Source organism: Vulpes lagopus, chromosome 10 (assembly GCF_018345385.1).
Source record: "Vulpes lagopus strain Blue_001 chromosome 10, ASM1834538v1, whole genome shotgun sequence".
Lineage (NCBI taxonomy): Eukaryota > Metazoa > Chordata > Mammalia > Carnivora > Canidae > Vulpes > Vulpes lagopus.
In genome coordinates, this window is record NC_054833.1 from 38,319,431 (window position 1) to 38,341,513 (window position 22,083).

The 22,083-nt window shown below is 40.0% G+C and overlaps 1 protein-coding gene across 1 annotated transcript in view; it reads left to right on the forward strand.

Moving 5' to 3' along the window:
• BLID (BH3-like motif containing, cell death inducer) overlaps window positions 1–11,286 on the forward strand; it is a 49,155-nt gene extending 37,869 nt beyond the window's left edge. Inside the window, 2 exon segments of the mRNA XM_041772994.1 lie at window positions 9,107–9,214; window positions 9,217–11,286. Coding sequence (XP_041628928.1) covers window positions 9,107–9,214; window positions 9,217–9,384 — 276 coding nt within the window. The 3' untranslated portion in view covers window positions 9,385–11,286.
• Window positions 11,287–22,083: the final 10,797 nt, after the last annotated feature.

Here is a 22,083-nt window from a genome sequence, read left to right on the forward strand (position 1 = left end):
ATCTGTAAAGGGTCAGAGCATAAATAGTTTAGGCTTTGTGGGCCAAGTGGTCTCTGTTGAAACCACTCAACTCTGCCATTGTGGTGAGAAAGCGGCCACAGACAAGAGCAACGAGTGGGAGCAAGCGGGTTCTGGTATAACAGACTGCGGGGTGGACTTAGCTCAAGGGCTATAGTTTGCTGACCCCTAAATTAAAAGAAGAAAATTTGTTTACCAACAAAAATGTGTTAAAAAGCAACCCACAGAAACGAACTAGGTGGGCGGGGGGGTGACTGGGTGACGGGCACTGAGGTGGGCACTTGACGGGATGAGCACTGGGTGTTATTCTATATGTTGGCAAATTGAACACCAATAAAAAATAAATTTATAAAAATAAAAAAATAAAAAATAAATAAAAAAGCAACCCACATCTTCCTCTATGTCATCGAGAGTTCTTCATCAGAGTACCACAGGACACAGAGAATTAGCAAGGCTCATCTTCTATCCCAGAACTTCTCAACGAATATAGCTGTTCTCCTCTATCACTTGCCATCTGGGGCAAGCATTCATATGAATCAATCGGCCTTTGAAAGTGTAGTTATATTATCCATTTAATTTCTGGGAAGAGTGATACCTGCCTGTGTTCCTTTACTAAATGTGTCTGGCTACTTATTTCTTCAAGTCCATCTTCTAGCAATTTTCTTGTTCTGAGACACTGGATTAGGGAGCCTCCTTCTCCCTTGATTTTCTGTAGTCATGGGCTCTTGCTGTCTCCATTGTTCTAGTTTCTTCTAGTTTCTCCCTGAAACCTTCAGATTGGGACCACATTTACCCACCACTTGCTTAACTTTAGTGCGTTTGGTTTTTGTTTAAACAATAGTGTGCTCTCCATTGACTGCACTACTCAAAAGCAGTGGCATAGAAAATCTAGAAACAATGCATAATCCCCAAGTCACTTCTATTTTGGAATGCTTTATGTGATTTTTTTTAAAGAATGCATTTACTTGGGTAATTGTATCCTGCTCAACCTAATATTAAAATCAACTCTAATTTCTGGAGTGCTTCATTGACCAAAGTGACATGGAAGTGTGTCTCTGATTAGGAAAATCGTTAGATATGGATGATACTTATGCAGATAATAAGAGATTCGAGTATATGAACAACCAAATAACAGTTGGCATGTCAATCAACAAATATGTTTGGAAGCCCCACTGTTTGTCGGGGATGCATAACATGTACTGAAATATTATTAGGTACTATCATGGGTATTATTTTAACCTTTACGAACAACTGTATTACAGAGATATTGTTATTTATTTTGCAGTTTAGGCGTAGAGAGGTAGAATGACTTCTAGGGGTCTCAGAAGGATAAATGATTGGGCTTTGTATTTAGTCTTCTGATAATAGATCTAACACTCTCTAAACAAGTACCTGTGGATAAATACTGAATAATTCCATGCAACTCAGAAACATCATTGCCCTCCTCATTGCTGGTCACTGAGAGGACCATAGATATAACACAAAACAGGGTTGCCACCTGCAGGGAATTTACAAACTATTTTTTTGAGATAAGACATGTATGCATTTATGCTTCTGAGCCTTTGTTCCTGTGCTCCTCTCTGGACGCCCCATCTTCCCCCCATCCATCTGCTATCTTTCTCTTCAATATGTTTAGCAAATTTATTGAGATGTAGTTTACATGCAACAAACTGCATCCATTTAAAATATGCAACTGATGCATTTTGGAGGGCTCACATCCATAACACAGCCATGACAAGCAAAATACAAAGTGTAGGGCCTCCCAGGTGGCTCAGCGGTTTAGCGCCACCTTCAGTCCAGGAAATGATCCTGGAGACCCAGGATCTAGTCCCATGTTGGGCTCCCTGCATGGAGCCTGCTTCTCCCTCTGCCTGTGTCTCTGCCTCTCTCTCTCTCTCTCTTTCTGTGTCTCTCACGAGTAAATAAATAAAAATCTACAAAAAAAAAAGTGTCCCATCCCTTCCAGAAGTTTCCCTAGTCCCCTTTGTAGTCTGTCTTCCTCTCACCCCAACCCTAGCCAAACTCTCATCTGCTTTTTGTCTCTACAGCTTGGTTTGGATTTTCTACAATTTTATAGACATGGAATCAATATGGCATATACTCTTTTATGTCTGGTTTCTTTCAGTAAAAAGACTTTGAGACTCATCTGTACTATTACATATGTAAGTAGTTTGTTCTTATCAGGGAGTGATACTTCATTGTGTTGTGGATATATAACAATTTGTTTATCCATTTACCAGTTGATGGACATTTGGCTTGCTTCCAGTTTTTGCCTATGATAAATAAACCTGCTATGAACATTAGCTTACAAGTCTTGGTGAGGACATGCACTATTATTTCTCTTTAGTAAACCCTAGGAGTGGAATCATGGGATCATATGGTAGATGTAGATTGAACTTTGTCAGAAACTAAAAGTTGTCCTCAGTGGTTGATCACTTTATATTCCCACCAAGAACATATGTGAGTTCCAGTTTTCCATGGTCTCATCAAAACTTGTTACGGTTGATCTTTTAAATTTAGCCATTTTTATGGATGTGTAGTAACATCTTGTGATTTTCATTTACATTTCCCTAATGACTAATGACTTTCAGCATCTTTTCATGTGCTTATTTGCCTTTTGTGTATCTTCTTTTGTGAAGTGTTTAAATTTTATCTTTTTTTTAAAGATTTTTAATTTATTTTTGCAAGAAAGAAGAGAGCAAGCATGAGGGAAGGGCAGAGGGAGAAGCAGACTCCCCACTAACCTGGGAGCCCAGTGCAGGACTCGATCCCAGGACCCCAGGATCATGACTCGAGACAAAGGCAGATGCTTAACTGACTGAGCCAAATTTTATCTTTTTAATTAGTTATTATTGGGTTATAAGATGTCTCTATGGATGCTAGATATTGTTCAGCTATATCAGGTGTTTTGCAAGTATTGTCTCCAAATTTTGTTTTTTTATTAGTTATTATTATTGAGTTATAAGATGTCTTTATGGATGTTAGATACTTTCTGTTATATCACATGTTTTGTAGTTGTTCTCTCCCATTTTGTGGTATGTATGTTCATTTTCTTAATGGTGTCTTTGAAAGAGCAAAAGTTTTACTTTTTAAATTTTTTTTTTAAATTTTTTATTTATTTATGATAGTCACAGAGAGAGAGAGAGGCAGAGACACAGGCAGAGGGAGAAGCAGGCTCCATGCCCCGGGAGCCTGATGTGGGATTCGATCCCGGGTCTCCAGGATAGCGCCCTGGGCCAAAGGCAGGCGCTAAACCGCTGCGCCACCCAGGGATCCCAAGTTTTACTTTTTGATCAAGTCTACTTTAGCAGTTTTTACTCTTACAGTTCTTTGTCTTTTTGTGTCTTATCTTTATCTTTGGTTACCTCCAAAATTTCAAAGATTTTTTTCCTATGTTTTCTTCTAGAAGATTTATAGTTTTAGCTTTTATTTTTTTAATATATTCTTAATTATTTATTTATTCATGAGAGATACACAGAGTGAGGCAGAGACATAGGCAGAGGGAGAAGCAGGCTCCCCGATCCCAGGACCCCAGGATCATGCCCCGAGCCAAAGGCAGATGCTCAACCACTGAGCCACCCAGGTGCCTCTATAGTTTTAGCTTTTACATTAAAGTCTGTCATTTACTTTGAGGTAATTTTTGTATATGGTTAAATAAGGATTAATGTTTACTCTTTTCTATACAGTTATCTTGTTCTAGCACCATTTGTTGAAATGACTTTTTCCCCCACTAAATTGCTTTGGCACTTTTGTCAAAAAAATTCAATTGACCGTATCAGTGGGAGTCTATTTTTGGATTCTATTCTTTTCCATTAATCTGTATGTCTATCTTATCCTCCAGTATCACACTTGCTTTATTATTGTAACTCTATAGTAAATCTTGAAATAAAGTAGTAATGAAACCTCCGTTCTTTTAAAACTACTCTGAAAATTCTAGAAACGTTTTATGTCCACGCTGCGCCACCCAGGGATCCCCTGTCCATATAAATTTTAAAATTAGCTTGTCAATTTCTGCAAATAAAAAGAGGAAAGAAAGCTTGCTAAAATTTTGACTGTCAGATTTCTTTGAATCTATAGCACCCTTTGGGTAGAATTGATATCTTAATGATATCTTCCAGTCTTTGAACCTGGTATATCTCTGCGTTTCTTTAGGTCTTTAACTTCTACCAGCAATATTTTGCCCTTTCACTATGAAGCTTGTACACCTAGTATTAGTTTCTTTTGGCTTCTTTAACAGATTACCACAAATAGGTTTGTTTAAAACAATAAAAATTGGAGACTCTGGGTGGCTTAGTGGTTGAGCACCTGCCTTTGGCTCAGGGCATGATCCTGGGGTCCTGGGATGGAGTCCCACATCGGGCTCCCTACAGGGAGCCTGCTTCTCCCTCTGCTTGTGTTTCTACCTCTCTCTGTGTGTGCCTCTCATAAATAAATAAAATCTTTAAAATAAATAAATAAATAAATAAATAAATAAATAAATAAATAAATAAAGCAGAGATTGATTCTTGCAGTTCAGGGCCAAAAGTCCAGTCAGGTATTGGCAGGTCAGTTCTCTCCAGACTCTTTACGGGAGAATCTGTTCCATGCCTAGCTTCTGGAGGCTCCTAGCAATCCTTATTATTCCTCAGCTAACCTCTCTTCTTGTGTCCCCTCTAGGTCACAGTGTTGTCTCCTTTTCGTCTCTTTTAAGGACACTGTCATTGGACTTAGGGAACAGCCAAATGCAGGATGATTTCATCTCAAGATGTTAAACTTAATTGCATCTGCAAAGACCTTTTTGCCAAAAAAGATCACATTCTGAGGTTCCAGGTACACATATGTTTTAGGAGCCACAATTGAACTCACTATATTGATATTTTTTTAAAAGATTTTATTTATTTATTTTGAGAGAGAATAAGTGGGGAGGGGGAGGCAGAGGCAGAGGGAAAAGCAGGCTCCCCTCTGAGCAGGAAGTCCCATGCAAGACTCCATCCGGGACCATGACCTGAGCCAAAGGCAGTTGCTTAACTGACTGAGCCACCCAGACACCTCACCACATGCATATTTTTGAAAATTTATTCCTAAGCATTTTACATCTTATGATGTTATTATAAATGGTTTAAAATCCTTCATTTCAAATGATTTGCTGCTAGTATCTAAATATATAATTGACTTGCATGTATTAATCTTATATCTTATAATTTTGCTAAATGCAATTATTAGTTCTGTCATTGTTATGTAGATTATTTTAGGATTTTCTACATAAACAAGCACACTAGTTATAAATAGAGGCAATTTTACTTCTCTTTCTAGTCAGTCATGCCTTTTCTTTTTCTTGCTTTATTACAATTACTAAGATGTCCAATGAAATGGTGACTAGAAGTGATAAAAGCAGGCCTTTTCCCAACATTAAGAGGAAATAATTTTATAATTAAGCATTAAGGATGGTGTCTACAATACACTTTTTAAATATAATGCCTGTTATCAGATTGAGAAAATTCCTTTTTTATTAATAATATGTGGAGAGGTTTTTTAATTAAAAAATGAATATGAATTTTATCAAATAATTTTTCTGCATCTATTGAAATAATGATGTGCTTTTCCCCATTTATCCTATTAATATGATGAGTTACCTTGATTTTAAAATACAAAACAATCTTACATTGCTGGAATAAATCCTAATGGATGACCATTTTTTAAAATATTTTGCAAGATTTGATTTATTAAAAATTTGTTAAGGATTTTTGCATTTATGTTTATGAAGGATATTGGTCCTGCAATTGCCTTGTAATTTATTTTCCAATATTGGTAAAGAATGAGTTAGGAAGCATTCCCTCTTCTGCTTTTTAGAAAAGTTTTGTGAGATTAGTGTTCGTTCTTACGTGGATATTTGATAGGAATCACCAATCATATTATTGGACCTGGTTTTCTCTGTGGGAAGGTTTAGATAATGGATTCAACTACTCTGAGAGATGTAAAGCCATTTAGATTTTCTGTTTCACCTGTGTCAGTTTTAGCAAGTTGTATTTTTCAAGGAACTTGCTCATTTTATCTATGTTCTATCCTAGTCATTTTTATATGTTAGTCTTAGATACCTTATCTTCCTGAAACTTTCCCAGATACTTCCAACAAAAGTGATTTCACATTCTTTGTGCCACTACTTTATCTGGTATCATTTGTACTCTCCACCTTCCTTTGTGATTGTTTGCCCACATATCTCTTTGTATAGTAAGTTAAGGGCCTTGAAGTTTAATGATTGCATCCTATATATCTGAGTCTCTGCCACCCTATATGGTGCTTGGTACGTATTAGGTACCATCCACCCCCAATGTTTAATCAATCAATTCCACTTACCATTATCTAATTTATAGTTACGCACCCATGTTTCTAACCTCCTTAGTAGATTATGAGCATCTTTTACAAAAAAAAGGCAAGTTATATTCAATGTTCATATTACTTCTAGGTCTTATATTTAGAATACTTTTTAAAACTATTAAATTATATAGACTTGGGATGCCCGAGTGGCTCAGCAGTTGAGCGTCTGCCTTTGGCTCAGGTTGTGAACTCAGGGTGCTGGGATTGAATCCTGCATCAGGCTCCCGGTAGTGAGCCTGCTTCTCCCTCTGCCTATGTATCTGCCTCTCTCTGTGTGTCTATCATGAATAAATAAATAAAATCTTAAAACAAAATTAATTAATGAAATAGACTTGCTGATAATTATAGAAAAGTCAGCATTCTATAAGCTCAGGAGAGAGAGGATAAATGGAAATTGGGAAAGTATGCATCAATAAAGGGAGAGAAGAAATAAGGAACTAACATTGTGAGTGTTTACTATATGCCAGACATTATCACAAACAATTTATATTCCTTGTATCATGTAACCTTAAAATAAGTAGGCATAGAAAATATTATTATTCAGATGAGCATCCAGCTCTTGGTTTGAGCCCTGGTTATGATTTCGGGGTTATGAGATCAAGCCCCACATCAGGTTCCACACTCAGCATGGAGTCTGCTTGAGATTCTCTCCCTCTCCACTTGCCCCTCCCCCTGATGGTGCACACTCTCATAAATAAATAAATAAATAAATAAATAAATAATATATTTTTTAAAAAGAAAATATTATTATCCCCATTTTATAAATCAGGAATCTGAGGTAAGGTTTCAAAAAGTTAAGTACTCTGCCCAAGTCCACAAAGTTATTAAGTGGCAGATCTGGCTTTCAGATGCAAACCTGAATGATTCCATTATCCATCTTCTTGGTTAATGGTTTTAATTATACTTTGCCCATTTTGGTTTTCTACAAGGCACTTGAGGGATTTTCCCAAGTTACCTTTAAATTCTACCTTTGCCAGAATAGAATACTCTGTGGCTCCCCAATTGAGTGTTGGAATCACTCTATGTTTAGAAAGACTCCAAAGTATTCCCTGAATATTTGTCCTGCCTACAGCATGAAATATACAGAAGTGGCAAAGAAGATTCCAAACAGCCTTATCTCAAAGTATGCTGTATAACTCCCTGTTGTCTCCCTACTACTCATCAGCCTTTGTCTGTAAGCCTGCCATTATTTTGATGACAGCAGATGCTACAGTTCTTTTTTTTTTTTTAAGATTTTATTTATTTACTCATGAGAGACACAGGGAGAGGCAGAGGGAGAAGCAGGCTCCATGCAGGGAGCCCGACATGGGACTCGATCCCGCGGCCCCAGGATCATGCCCCGGGGCTGAAGGTGGCACTAAACCGCTGAGCCATATGGCTAATTGGGGGAATCATTGGTTCCTGAGTTCCTACCCAAATGGCATAAGGGCAGTTAAGAGGCCAAGGCTGTGATAACTAAAGCAATCTCCATGGCTTGTTGTGAAAGGAGAAGATGTTTCCTTACAGATAATCTTACCTTTGTATATGCTCCTTACTGATTCTATTTGAAAGAACTGTGGGCTAATTTGTGCAAGGCACATTCTTTCTCCTTTTGCTTTGATAAAAAATATTTGGAACACCAGATCCAATCACACAGTCTCTTTGCTACTGCTAACTTAGACGTTTCTATTTTAAGTCTCTTTTGTATCCACATAATAGTACTCTACAGATCACCAAATCAGTTCCCTATGATAATCACGCTTTTCCCAATTAGAGTTGTGACTAATGCACCATTTTCCCAATACATTTTAGCCACAGAACTGGGTGGGAAGGCGAGGCAAATTTTTCAGCGATTCCAGTCTATCAGTTGAAACAAGAGGTTTCTGAGGTCTTCCCGATGTGAAAAAAACAACATTAAAATAATAGCAGTTGTTTATTTATTGGTGTGTACAATACTATGGTCAGGAACTTGCTATTTCACCAGGGAAATTATTTGCAATATATCATTAAAGACATGATTTAATTCATGCTGATCATTCCCTCTAGTCTACCATGGGGAGGGTGATACTTAAATGTATCATAAGCACCAGACAAGGCAGCTGGATAAATTTTCTCTCTCTGGAAATTCTAGTTTCTGTTGGAATGACTCCCTTGGGCATCCACAGCTCCAGGTTCTTTCTGACTGAGAAATAAGCAAGTACTCCCAGGGCTGATCACATTTGGGAATAAAATCTAAAGAAGTACCCCTGCCTTTTAGACGTCAGAGATCAAGATAGGGATGTTTCTCACTTTGAGGGAGTAGATACAGCTTCTTTGTGCTCTGAGCATCAAACGTGTTGAGAGAAGGACATTGTCGAGACTTAATATTAATTAATAGTGTTTATTCACACAAACCTGGATCAAATGATACTCTACAGGGAGTCTGGAGAAAAGAGATTGGAATGAATACATGAAGCCTTGGAAGCTGTTTTCAGCTGAGGATTTTTGAGTAGTTGCTTGAAATCAAAGGAAGAACCAAGGATAGTAGGAGTTGAGAACAGAAGGGCAGGATATAATCTCTTTTTTTTCTTCCACCTAACACTGTGCTTAGGCAAAGCCCAGTCTATGTGAGAGCCGCCCTATAAAAAGTTGCTTCACGAATGAATGAATGGACGTTTGATTCTGAACCTTTTCTTACACAGTAGCTTCAAATTGTGGTGAATCTCTTGTGTTCCATCTGGGTGCTGTAGGAAGCCAGGAAAGACCTTCCTATTAGATCTTGGAAACTGAGAGCATGCTTTGTATTGCCTGGATGGGATGAGCTTCAGGCAGTTCCATTTATCCAGAGGCAGAGCCGACCCTCTTGCCTGCAGCTGGAACACTGTTGCCAGTTTCAACAAAGAGCCTATATTGCTTAAGGAAACAGTGTTTCCTCTTACAAGGTACAATCTTGGCTCCTCTGCCATGAGGGGGGCTGTTCTTGGAAATGAACTCCAGAGACTTTCCTATTTAACCAGGATACAAATTGCATTGCTACATAACTCCCCCTGCTGAGGCGCTATGAAAGGAATGAGTTGGGACAGATACAGCAAGATATTAGGACACATTTTCCCCATTCTTCCTGCTGTACTACACAGAAGTGAACTTGATTTCAACAAGATGACCCAATTCTTAGCGTGCTTGTCTACCCACTTGCACCCATAATGCTTCCAAATCACTCTCTGATTCAAGATGTGCAGAGAAACAAGATGAAAAAAAAAAAAAAAAGATAAACTAGCCAGTAAAAAGTAAGATGACATTTAATTAAAACTAAGTTTGCAAGGGTATTTTGTTCAAAAACAAAGCAAAACAAAACAAAAAACCACACATCACTGTGATTAAAATGCAGGGAAGCATAGCACATCACTATCTTTTTGTGGTTTTGAGTGTATTTTATTTGTGCACTGGAAGTAGATATTTGTCATATTGTTAATAATTGCTCTACTAGATTGTACTCAACAGTGTGCATCACTGTAACCTTGTTTACTCACAGGGTTTCATTTTCCTCCTGTACTTTTCTAAAGCTTGTTTCTAAGGGGTGGTTCCTTCACATACGCTTTCAATTTTTAAATAACACAATCCGTTCATTTCACAAGGCATCTTTATTTGCTTAAAGTGGGGAAGAATCAGATTGTGATTGTAGTGTAAATCAGCCAAGCCTTTTCTTCCCTTTACAGGAAAAGCAGTGGGTAATAGAAAAGAGAACTGAAGGAAATAGGAATTCTACTAGGCTTTTGTGAATTCAGTCAGTAGAGCAAGTACAGTAAATCCGTGGAGTGGGGGGTGGGGGTAGGGGAAGAAAAGAAAATGCAAACTGTCTTTTAGAGCTTTTACTTTAAGCCACTCAAGTATCCCCCTTGTCTTCCTCCCACTGTCCTGACCCCACCAGGGCATAGTCAGAATCCAGGGTTCAGGGCACTTCAGAAGCTGGAAGGAGAGCAAGAGTGAGGCTCTGGGTCAGCATTCCCGGATCATCATGAGAAGTCCATGCAGAAAGGCTACCCAGAGACCCTCGTTCTGACCTCTCTCATAGTGCATCAGAAAAACTCCTAAATTATATCAGTCATCCTGAAATTTGATCAGTAAAGAATTTTCTGCTTCTAAAATACTTAATCTTAAAGAAATAATAATAAAATACTTAATCTTGTTGGGACCTTTTGGGGTAGGAAAATCTGATGAGAAATAAACATTCCCTATATTCCTATGCATTGGGTATGCTCCTGGAAACATTGGAGGGATCGTTTGCCAAAAAGTCTTGGCAGTTTTCAAAGATGGCTGGCCAAGTCATGAGAGAACGAGGAGAAGAGGTTTATGTAGCACTGAGTCCAGCATTGTGTGTAAAACACCGGTTTCAATGTAAAGAAATCTGTTGCACAAAACCCTTGGAAAACACATCATTTTCTCTTTTCTTTACTACCCCCACACAAATACCCTGTTCCTCAAAAAAAAAGTTTTTTTAGAATATAGAAAAATAGAGAATCAACATGATCCTCAAGAAGCAGATCTCTTTGTTTTAATTTTGTTTTCCTTTTGCTTTTACATTTAAGAGTTAAGACAACATTTCAGCAGAGAAATGTGGAGAAGGGTAAAGAAAAATCAATAAAGTTATTCTGTGACTTTTCCCAGGAGGGAGCTGTGTTAATCGAGAATGGCCTGCTTGGCTATATATCAAGTCCAAGAAGAGAGCAGAAGTTGATTTTGAAACAGATTTCCCAGTTAGACTGAAAGAGATATATATAAATATACATATATGTACATATGTAGGGAAGTTTTCAAGAATGGTGTGTGTCTGCATATATACTATTATATGCATTCTAATATATATGAAAAGTGTATATTATATACACACATATTTAAAAAGGAGATAAGAATAATTGCTTCAGGGGCACCTGGGTGGCTCAGTCGGTTGGACGTCTGCCTTCGGCGTAGGTCATGATCTTGGGGTTCTGGGTTTGAGCCTAGCATCAGGCTCTCTGCTCAGCAGGGAGTCTACTTCTCCCTCTTCCTCTGCTCTCCCCCCACTTGTGCTTTCTCACTCTTGCTCTCTCTCTCTCTCTCTCAAATAAATAAATAAAATCTTAAAAAGAATAATTGCTTTAGGTCATTAGTGATATTGGACAAAAATCTCTCTCACAGGAGTTTCTGTATATTGAGCTAGGATCATTTTACACTTTAGAAGTTTCTCTAATAAGTCCTTTGACTCCCAAAGAAGGAACTTGATGTACAAAAAGCCTAATATGACAGATGGAGGGGTGGAAACCAGATTCCCTGACCCAAGGCCAGTGGAAGTGTCTTTGACCACGGGGAAGCTTCTAAAGTGTCTCTCTGGGTTATTAGTGTAGTTAGTCACATTCTCTGGCGACTACAGAAATTTCTAGCAGGTCTGATTTCAGCAGAGCTTTCAAAAGTGAAGTTGGCCAGGGCACTAACAATTCCACTGGATCATAGCACCACATTCTCATGTTCCTTAGAAGCAGGTTCCTTAGAAGTGGTTTCTTCCTGGACAGATTTGTCAACATCATCGGGAAGGAGGCAGGATACCTGAGTGTCAGGCCTGACTTCATCTTAGCAACCAACCCTTCTGGATATCAGTTTCCTTTTGTTTGAGATGGGATGAACAGCTCTTGCTCCTTCCAAACAACTAACTTCCTTATTGCCTAAGAATCTTGTTGAAATTTCTTTGTTCCACTCAATGCTGAAAAGATTTTGGAGACCACTTGGAGATCTCCTTCCCATGACCCAATCCACTGTGGTTAATTTCACCATTCTGAGACCCTTCACGTTTTTCTTCTTTCATTTTGGATGTTCAAATTCTAAATTGTTTTTAACATTAACTAAGATGCTCTATTTATTTTCTTTTTTAAAAAAAGATTTTATTTATTTACTTATCTATTTATTTGAGAGAGAGAGAGAGAGAGAGAGAGAGAGAGCAGGAGGAGAGACAGAGGGAGAGAAATAGAATCTTAAGCAGTCTCCCCATGAGCACAAAGCCCAATTCGGGGTGCAATCTCACCACCCAGAGATAATCTCACCACCCAGAGATCAAAACCTAAGCCAAAATCAAGAGTCAGATGCTTAACCAACTAAGCCACACAAGTGCCTCTCTACTTATTTTCTTATTCTAAACTCCATATGTATCATAACTATTAAGAAAATGGAATGAGGGATGCCTGGGTGGCTTAGTGGTTGAGCGTCTACCTTGAGCTCAGGTCATGATCCTGGGGTCTGGTATCAAGCCTCATATTGGGCTCCCCACAGTGAGCCTGCTTCCCCCTCTGCCTGTGTCTCTGCCTCTCTCTCTCTCTCTCTCTCTCTCTCTCTATGTGCCTCTCATGAATAAATAAATAAAATCCTAAAAAAAAAAAGAAAAGAAAAATAAAATGGAATGGAATCTAGACAGATAGCGGGACTATGCAGTTTTGGAATTTCCATGAAGGAAATTTCAGAGTTCATCTAGTCTAATCCTCTCATTTTATAGTTGAGGAGCTAATAATCTGAGAGGTAAAATGTATCATCCAAGGTTACTGTGACAGAATTAAGTGGAAAACCCATGCCTCTTTAACTTTCAGTTTTGTATTCTTTCTATTGGTTCATGTGTCTTGAGACCACTATAATTACAAATAATGCCAGAGGGGTGCCTGGGTGGCTCAGTTGGTTGAGCATTTGATTTTTTATTTCCACTCTGGTCATGATCTCAGGGCTGTGGAGTCGAGCCTGGTGTCAGGCTCCAAACTCAGCAGGGAGTCAGTCTGCTTGAGATTCTCTCTCTCCTTCTCCCTCTGCCCCTCCCCTTTTCTGTCTCTCTCAATCTCTCTCAAAATAAATAAATAAATAAATCTTAGAAGAAGAAGAAGAAGAAGAAGAAGAAGAAGAAGAAGAAGAAGAAGAAGAAAGAAGTAGTAGGTGAAGTTCAGGTGAGCAGACCAGATAAAGATATGTCAACCTTTGGTTTCCCCAGGGCCAGATTCTAAGTCTTTGTATGTAACCTGACCAGGATGGCTTTAGCATCCTCATGGAAGATGGTGGCTTCATGGTTGCCAGAGCCTTCTTTTTGTCCCTTCCTGTCCCATAAGATCCAACCTAGAATCTGGATCTAATAGAATTCCTACTTTTCTGTTCTTATTTTGGACATGGTTGCATTTGCACTGTATCTTATAGCTCTTACATTTTAAATTGACTTTACACATTTTTTATTCAACTTTACTGAGAGTTTACTGTGTGCCAGTCACGTGCAGTGAGCTGGAGATTCAGAGCCGGATCTCACAGTCTTTTAGTCTTTTAATTACATTCACAGTGTCACATGTCCTGTGTGAGATATGCTCACATCAGAAATGCTGGGGGGTTGCTGAGGAAGGAGACTCTGGGATCATCCAAAGAAGTCCAAAAAAATAGCAGATCCAGTGATAATTGCCTTTACTCTCTGGTCGCCTTCCTTAACCAGGGCAGAGAAGTTAATTTTAGATGATAGTATTTTCCAGAGTTCTCTTTGCCTTGTTTTCAACAAAAGAGAAGTAATATGTAGCATTTTTCCTTCTTCCGTGTCTCCCCCAGACTTAGAGATTCTCATCATAAATTCTCTGAACAAACTGGGTTTTCTGATACTTCAGTCAATTCTTACTGGGCTGCTGGAAGCTAGCCCTGGGGGCCCAGAGATATATGCGTATGTAGACTAGTTGGGGGGAAGATGTTCCCCCATCATTTCCTCCCCAACTTTAATTTTTCGATCAATTTTCTTTGTTTCCTTTGTTTTTAAAAAGATATTGACAACTTGACCGCTAGATATTTCCTAGAAACACCCAAAGCTCTGTTAACATTTTACAACAGAACACTAGCCAGATCTTGTTATGTTAAAAGTTCTTCTCCTTCCTCACTTTAGAATTCTTCTCACTTTTCCATCAAATGTAAGACACAGATTTTGAGTAATTAAACTCATGGTAGAAGAGGAAACTCATCCTTTAAAGATTGCTTGCCTGTAGATAATCAGTCAATTGGTCTGTGTTACATAACACTGTGACCCTAGATTATATTACATTCCCAGAAAAGTACAGACTGCACAACAGTTTGTGAAGCACCTAGTGTGTGGCAGGCACGGTGCTAACCATAGTAGGATCAAAATCAGTGTGTCTGTATGTGGTGCACGTTAAGTATCATGCGGAGCTAAGAGACCCACAGGCCCACAGACTGAACAATTTTCCAGACTTGGGGTAGGTAGTCAGAATAGCAAAGTGAATCTTGGAAGAATTACAAATGCCAGAAAATGTACTTAAGCTGCCTTTATTTGGGAGTGAACGCTGGTCACAAACTACAGTTGGTTTGCTCTGTATCTGCCTGTATTGGAGCATGAAGTCCAACATCCCTGTAGGGCAAAGCATCAGATCCCAGAGAGCTGGCCTGGCTCCCTCTGACAGTTCCCTGTGGTCTTCATGTCTTTGCTATTTGCAGCATGGAGAGACTCTTTGACGAGCGTCGAACGTGCCACACTTAAAATCTCTGAGGTGGCAGTTTCCACCTTTAAAATATTCCTCAGTGTCTCCCCAGAGTGCTCCCTGTTCATCCCCATTCATCTATCTCTGTTTGAATCTTAGCAGGAAATCTGATGCCGCCAAGGCCCCTCTGTCTCCAAAATGTGTCTCAAACTATGTTTCTGTGTTCTTTTCATTCTGTTAATTCTGCACACTCAGTGCTTTTGAAACTCATCCATTTCACAAAAGCTCAAGTAAATTTAATCGTATCTTTTTGAAGTTCTTCCTCACTGTGCTGTCATTAGTTAATAATGGGGGAAACCAAGAGGCACAGGGTAATATGATTATTAATGATACCTTGGGTTTGCACATACTCCCTCTCAATGAACTCTAGGCAGTTCATACACATTAGCTCATTTTTCCTCACAACAGCTGGGCTGGGAGACCTAGATTCTATTCTTGGTGCTATAACAACCTTCTTGGGAAAAGTATTTAGCCACTAATTGCCTCAGTTCCCAACTATGAGAAGGGAATAATGATATAAGGATATTTGCTTCTCCCTCTCCTTATTCTAAACCTTTAGAGCCTAAATGGCTAAAAAACAAACCAAAAGCAAAATCAACAAATTTGAAGAGACAGGTCTAAAAGAGAAGAAGGAGTGTGTCTTGACTTAGTTTCCATTAGTGAAAAGGTGAGATACAGACTTTGGAGTTTGACTGGAAACCTTGAAATCTGAACTGTGATCCAATCTCTGCTTACTGAAGGACCATTCCCTGGGATACCTCTCTCCTCTATATTGGAAAGTACTTAGAGATCCAGGGCTGGTGAATACTATTAAAGGGGCCCAATCTTCTAAAGAGCATTAATTTGGTCGGCCAAGATGTCTCTAGGAACCATGGCATCAACAAGACTGGATTTAAGATGAGAACACTCTTGGCTTCCAAAACCTTCCCCTTCCACCACCTCTCTCCTTCCCCTCACAACCTCAAGGCTTTGTAGCAATTTCAAAAATATATACAAATAATTCCAGTCCAAGTCACTGCCCTGTATCTTTGGTCTCATATCATCTCTAGACTCTTGGCCTGGCAATCTCGATCTTCAAAAGTTCCAGGGGCGGAAATATGCCTCTTTGCTTGCCAGCCTAAACCTAATGACTGAATGGCAGAGAACCTAGACCAAAATAGAACTTGGCTCTTGGATGACATGCGTCAGCCAAGAATAATGCTTTTTATAACATCAGGCTCAATTCTATTAGCGCACAGGTAATAGGGATCTCACCCTTTAGAAGGGTGACTTTTTCTGTTTTCCTCTCTCAGTTTACCCATTATTATGTACAAGTAAAAGCTTCTCTCTTTTACCTGTCTAGACACAAGAAGCCATTGAAATGTACTACTCACCAATTGGTAAAGTCAGGCCCAAGGCAATGGACCATAGATTACCTTCCAGAGGGCTTCACAAACAACATGAGCCCATTAGATAAACTCCAGTCCTTGTATGGAGTTAATCTGAAAGCCAAGAAAAGTCCTCTGAAGCTCCCCCAATAAGGCCTAAGGAGGCAACAGGATTATTTTATATATTCATATAAAAATATTAAATATAGGGATCCCTGGGTGGCGCAGCGGTTTGGCGCCTGCCTTTGGCCCAGGGCGCGATCCTGGAGACCCGGGATCGAATCCCACATCAGGCTCCCGGTGCATGGAGCCTGCTTCTCCCTCCGCCTGTGTCTCTGCCTCTCTCTCTCTCTCTCTCTATGACTATCATAAAAAAAATATATTAAATATATATGCTGAAGACTTCTCTCACTATTGATTTCCCCTAATATCCTAAAAGGCTAAGGAAAGCAAAAAAAAAAATTTTTTTTTCTAGGCAAAAATTCAAGTATTTAGCCTGGTATTTCTTAGACTGACACTTGGAACTCTTAGGGATTTGGGGTATAAAATCTGCTAGATGACTTCTTCTGAGACCACTTGAGCTACAGACTGCTGGTACCAAACACTGCTCCCTACTGGTTCAAAGTCTCATTGCTTCAGGAAAATGGTTCTGCTGTTCCTTGCATAAGGCAGCTGCCTCATTCTCCTCTTCCTGGGAATATTTTTGTCAATGAACGAGGGGCTCTTGCTGAGGGAATTTAGATAGTTCACATCTAAAGTATGTTTCGAGTTTAGGGGCTGGAGTAGGAGGGCTGTGGTTATCCATCCAGTTCTCTCTTGAGAGGTGCCACCATCAACTCTCAGGGATGCATCCTTAGAAACTTGAGTGGCGTCGAAATTCTGAATGTGCATCAATGCTTGTCAAGGGCAGACAGCGCCATCACGTTCTCCCTGCCATCCCCTATTCAGTGACAGGAACTGCCCAGATGAAGACTGGTCTGCCAAGGATACCACTTAAACATACTTAAATATTCTTCCCTTAGGCCAAATAAGGACTTGTCTGACCTTTTTTTTTAATTTTATTTTCCCCAGAATACATATTATGAAACTCTGGAACCGTGAGGTCATATGGTCAAAAACCATTTCTAGCCTCTCAGCCTCTTTTTCTGAAATGAGGGCATCTGAGCTAGGTTGCTTATCTCAGATCTGGACCTACCCACACACTTTAAAGTGCAAGAGATCTCCCTCCCTGCATGTAGCCCAGAATAGTCCTTCACAGCCACGTCATCCTGGACACTTTATCACTTGATATTACCTCCTAATCCACAGATCAGTGAGATTTTAGGCAGAATTTGTCTGGCTTCAAACAGAAACAGCATGACTTCAGAACATTTAGAATGAATTAAACAGACTAATTTGCTATTTTTCCGAAATATAAATAAACATGGCTATAAGTGGGACTTCAGCCAGAGTATAGTCTTAGCAAATAAGGCTGCAATTCACTCTTTGTTAAATGTTACTAAAAGTAACATTTTATGAAGCATTATTCCAAGGGTTATTTAGACATGAACAGGGCTCTCTCGAAAAGTTACAATCAAAGCCACATCTGCATAAAAGTTTACTAAAAACTTTTGCTGTGCACTAGGTGCTGTGCTAGATACCAGGAACGCAAAAGCGACCACATAACAACCCTCTCTCCATTCACTTCGGAGTTTGAGGATAGAGACAGCATCGTCTATGGACAGTGCCAACACCAGAGCATCATTTTCTCTCCTCCAGCTAAGGGGATTACCCTGCCTAGCACAGTGCCTGACATACAGTCAAGTACTCAATGAGTAATTATTGTTGGAAATGAGCTAAATGACAATAATGAATAAATGTTAAGGTATAAGTACAGAGTGCTACGGAAAATACATCGAAGGAGAAACTAGACTAGGTGGAGGAGATGAACTGTGGAAAGTGTCATTTACACTGAGACAAAAGTTGAAGAAACTAATGATGCAAAAGAAAGACCAGGCTTATGGAGTTAGACCTGGTTTGAGTCTGAGCCGTGCCACTCAGAGCTGGGCAATTCTAACTTTTCCAAACCTTCTCCTCTGCCTCTATAAAACACTGACGAAGACTAAAGTCACTATTATTTATCTGTAAGCATCTGTGACAAAGAAGAACCTCGATGACAGCCACCGGAGGAGGCACAGAGAGCAGAAATGCAACGTTAAAGCAATGAATCCCTAAGAAGTAAGGTTAAGAGCGCAAATGCTTTGGGGGATGGATGGCAAAGATGAGCCTCACAAACATGGTGGTGACTGGGGGAGGTGCTATGGAACTTCGCTTCTAAGGCCAGACAAGGAGGGGACAGGGCAGGTGACTTGTGGGATTTGTCTTCCTCTTCCAATCTCTCCCAGAAGGCTTTCATAGTCACCATGCAGGCCCTCCTGTCACTGTTCACAGGATGATGTATACCCTTTCAGATATTCAGATAATCTGAGGATATTGTGATGGGTGGAGGCTCCATACAGGCCATATATATGCATATACATATATATGTACATATATATACACATACATAGACATGCATATATGCATGTACACACACATATCAAAATATAGCCTTTTCCCCTATAAGTGCTTGCAGTAATTAGCTTCTGTTGCTTTTATCTTAAATATCCACAAATATAACCTCCTTTCTTCTGTTCTTCCTTCCCCACATGGCCATTAGGCACTTTCCCGCTGCATTCAAATGATTAGATAAGTTCTTGCACGTGCACACACACACACACACACACACACCTGTTGTCTACTGGCTTCACCTTTTTATTAGGTGAGCTTTTGGGAAATGCCCTAAGATGAACTAGATTGTCAGCTATATTAATATGAGAGGCTGGGGAGAAGAAGATGCTAGCTGCTTTTGGTTTGGGTTTCCAGTCCATACATGAGCTACAACTATATTTTGACGTGGCAAAAAAAAAAAAGTCAAACAAGAGAATGTGAAGCACCAAGGAAAGGGAATAGTGGTGGCCAAAGATGAAAGAAGCTGCTGGACATAAAAACATTGTAGACAGAAAAATTTGGGGAGGGGAGAATGAGAGATATTTCAAATGATGATGGGGGAGGGAAAGCAATCGGTTGGGCCTTTGAAATTGTGCCAGGAACCAAGAGCCAGGGGCAGTGGCAGAGGGGAAGGCCAGGTAGGACAATTAAAACGGAAATCTGGCTCCTTACAGCGCAGCATGAAGCGGGGCTACAGAATTTGCTGCAGTGGGAGGTGGGGCCAGTCTGGCACAGTCTGTGGGTTTGAAAGGAGCTGGGCGGGTTGGGGAATGCCAGTCAGCCTTTGTAGTTCTGAGCTCAGAGAGGGGGTGACGAATACTGGGCTTCAGGTCAGAAGCCTGGCTTGGGTGGCTCTTGGAGAAATTTTCCCTCTGCTCCCAAACTCTTAAAATGCGCTCATCACACCACTGGCCTCCAATCACAGCAGAAACACGTGTCCTGGAGGCTGTCTTCCAGCAGAGGTTGTGGCCGTGGTACCTGTTGGCCGATTGATGGGGTCCCTCCCCTCCTCTCCTCTCCTATTCCCTAGATAGCCTAAACGAGACTGAACACAATATCTTTGCATATTTCCCTTCACCCTTCCCACATGCTTCCTATCTCCCAGACTCCTAGGGTTAATCCCCAGGACAACCTTGCTTTGAAAGAAAAAATGTGGTGAGCCTCCTAGAAGATTTGGATCTCAGAAGCCTCTGTCCGTCCTGCTTCAGCCAGACGCCAGACAGCCGGCTCAAGGGGATGGACGTTGACAGGGAAAGAAGCAGTAAGTTTTTGTTGTTGTTTGTTTTCAAGGCTTGGTTGCTCTCCAGAATTAAGGCCCCTAACAGCCTGAGGCTTTCTTTTCTTTATTTTTCCCCTTTCCTTTCGTTTCTTTTTCTTTTCTTTCTTTCTCAGCAGAAATAAGTGATATCCCCTTCCCGTGTTGGGGGGTCGGGGGAGGCTGACTCAGAAAAGCAATTGGATTAGGAGGGGTCTCTTCATTGGTGTTCATATCTTGGGTTAAAAATATCTGAAGTTGATTTGTGCATGCCTATTCTCAACACTGTAATATTTTAAAATGTATCTGCATTTGTTAAAGTAATTTGTACTGATTATTCTTCTCCAGAATAAATACTATATATCTGGCTGATTGATTGTAATTATGATGAATTTGTCCCGGCACTTGCATGGATGTCTTCTTTGAGGATTTTTGTGCATATTTGCTGCTCATCAAAGGGAAGGATAGAAGGACTTTGGAAGGAGGGTGTGGTCGGCTGATTCAGCTTCCTTCCCGGCCCATCCCTGACTCTTTCCCTGTGCTCCTCCCTCTCCCCATCTCCTACCCTGGCTCCTCAGATCCATCCTGAGCCAGCTGTCAAGGAAATGGCATTTACCTTTCATTTCTCGTACTGCTTGTGTTAGACTCGGGCACGTAGGAGACCACTCCCCACGATCAAACTCATTCCATGTGTGATCTCAGCATATTTTCGGACAAGACAGAGACCAGACTATTGCATCTACTCCTTAAGCTTCTCTCATCCTGGGATTATTAGCCAAGATAGTGATAACCACAATAATACTGTATTTAGAAACTCTCTAGCACATTTCGTTTCTGAGAATCTTCCAGATGTTAACTAATTAATCTTCACAACACTCCGTACAAGAGAGGTAAATATTATTAACCATGATGGAATATACATATGTATATGCTAAGGACAGCAAAATAGTTCACTTATTTATCATGGTTCACTTGATCTAGTAACTGGTATTTTTAAAACACCCATCATAGATACAATAATTAGAGATGTGCTTTTGTTAACAAAACCACTACCCACTTCTAGCGTACCCTTGGGTACTAAATAATTACCCACTTTGTGTGGTTATCTAGCTCACTAATTACCCACAGAAATTGGGGTCAGGTGTTAACTGCTTGAAATAAGTATCCTCCAAAGACATCGCTGAGTTGTGTAGAGAAAATGATGTGTTCATAGCAAAACTTTCATAACTCATATATTTGTATATCTTTGTAAGCGGAGTGAATACAGACAGGGGCAAATTAGCTTAGCATGTGAAAATCGTGCTGAACTGTTGTTGCAAAGATAGAGAGGTTTAGGAGAGTCTCGGGGAAATTTCATCCTCTGTTTACCTTGCCTTTCTGAAGATGAGTGAAAGGACATGATTCCCATAATCTGGCCTTCATATGCAAGCACACTAAGACAATTGGTGATTCTGGTTAGGAATGATTCATTTTGGCGTTACAGGGAGGCACCCAGTGAGTCAAAGATTTTTTTTTTGACAGCTCCACCCTTTATGATTATTCTAGCATGTTTCTTTTTTCTCATCAGTCTAGTGCAAACACACTATTAGCCAAATCTGAAAAAGATTCTAACCCAGTCACCAAGCCTGCCAACCGTCTCTTTCTCCTTCCCAATAACGACCAAAAAAAAAAAAAAAAAAAAAAATTTAAAGGGAATCCAACACTATGATTGTACGTCTTTCTCTTTTTGCCTCGATTTGTTCTCCCCCTACTCCTCCCTTCCCCTCCTCTCCTCTCTTCTCCTTTCCCTTCTTCCTCCCTCTGTGTCTCCTCGTTTGTACTTTTCCTTCTCCTTTCCTTGGGCATCCAGCTGTGCTTCTGCAGGTCTCACAGTGAGAGACAAAGCGCAGTGTCTGAGCTGAGCACAAAAAAGCTACTTTTAAAAAACATCGACTTGGAGCAAACCTGCATCCTCAGATACCTCCCTCCCTTCCTTGCTATTTACAGAACCCGGCATTACACTTAACACAGCACTGCCTGTTGTCTGCATGATTCCAGCCAGGAAAATCGGGTGAAGATGGCAATACACCCACTGTGT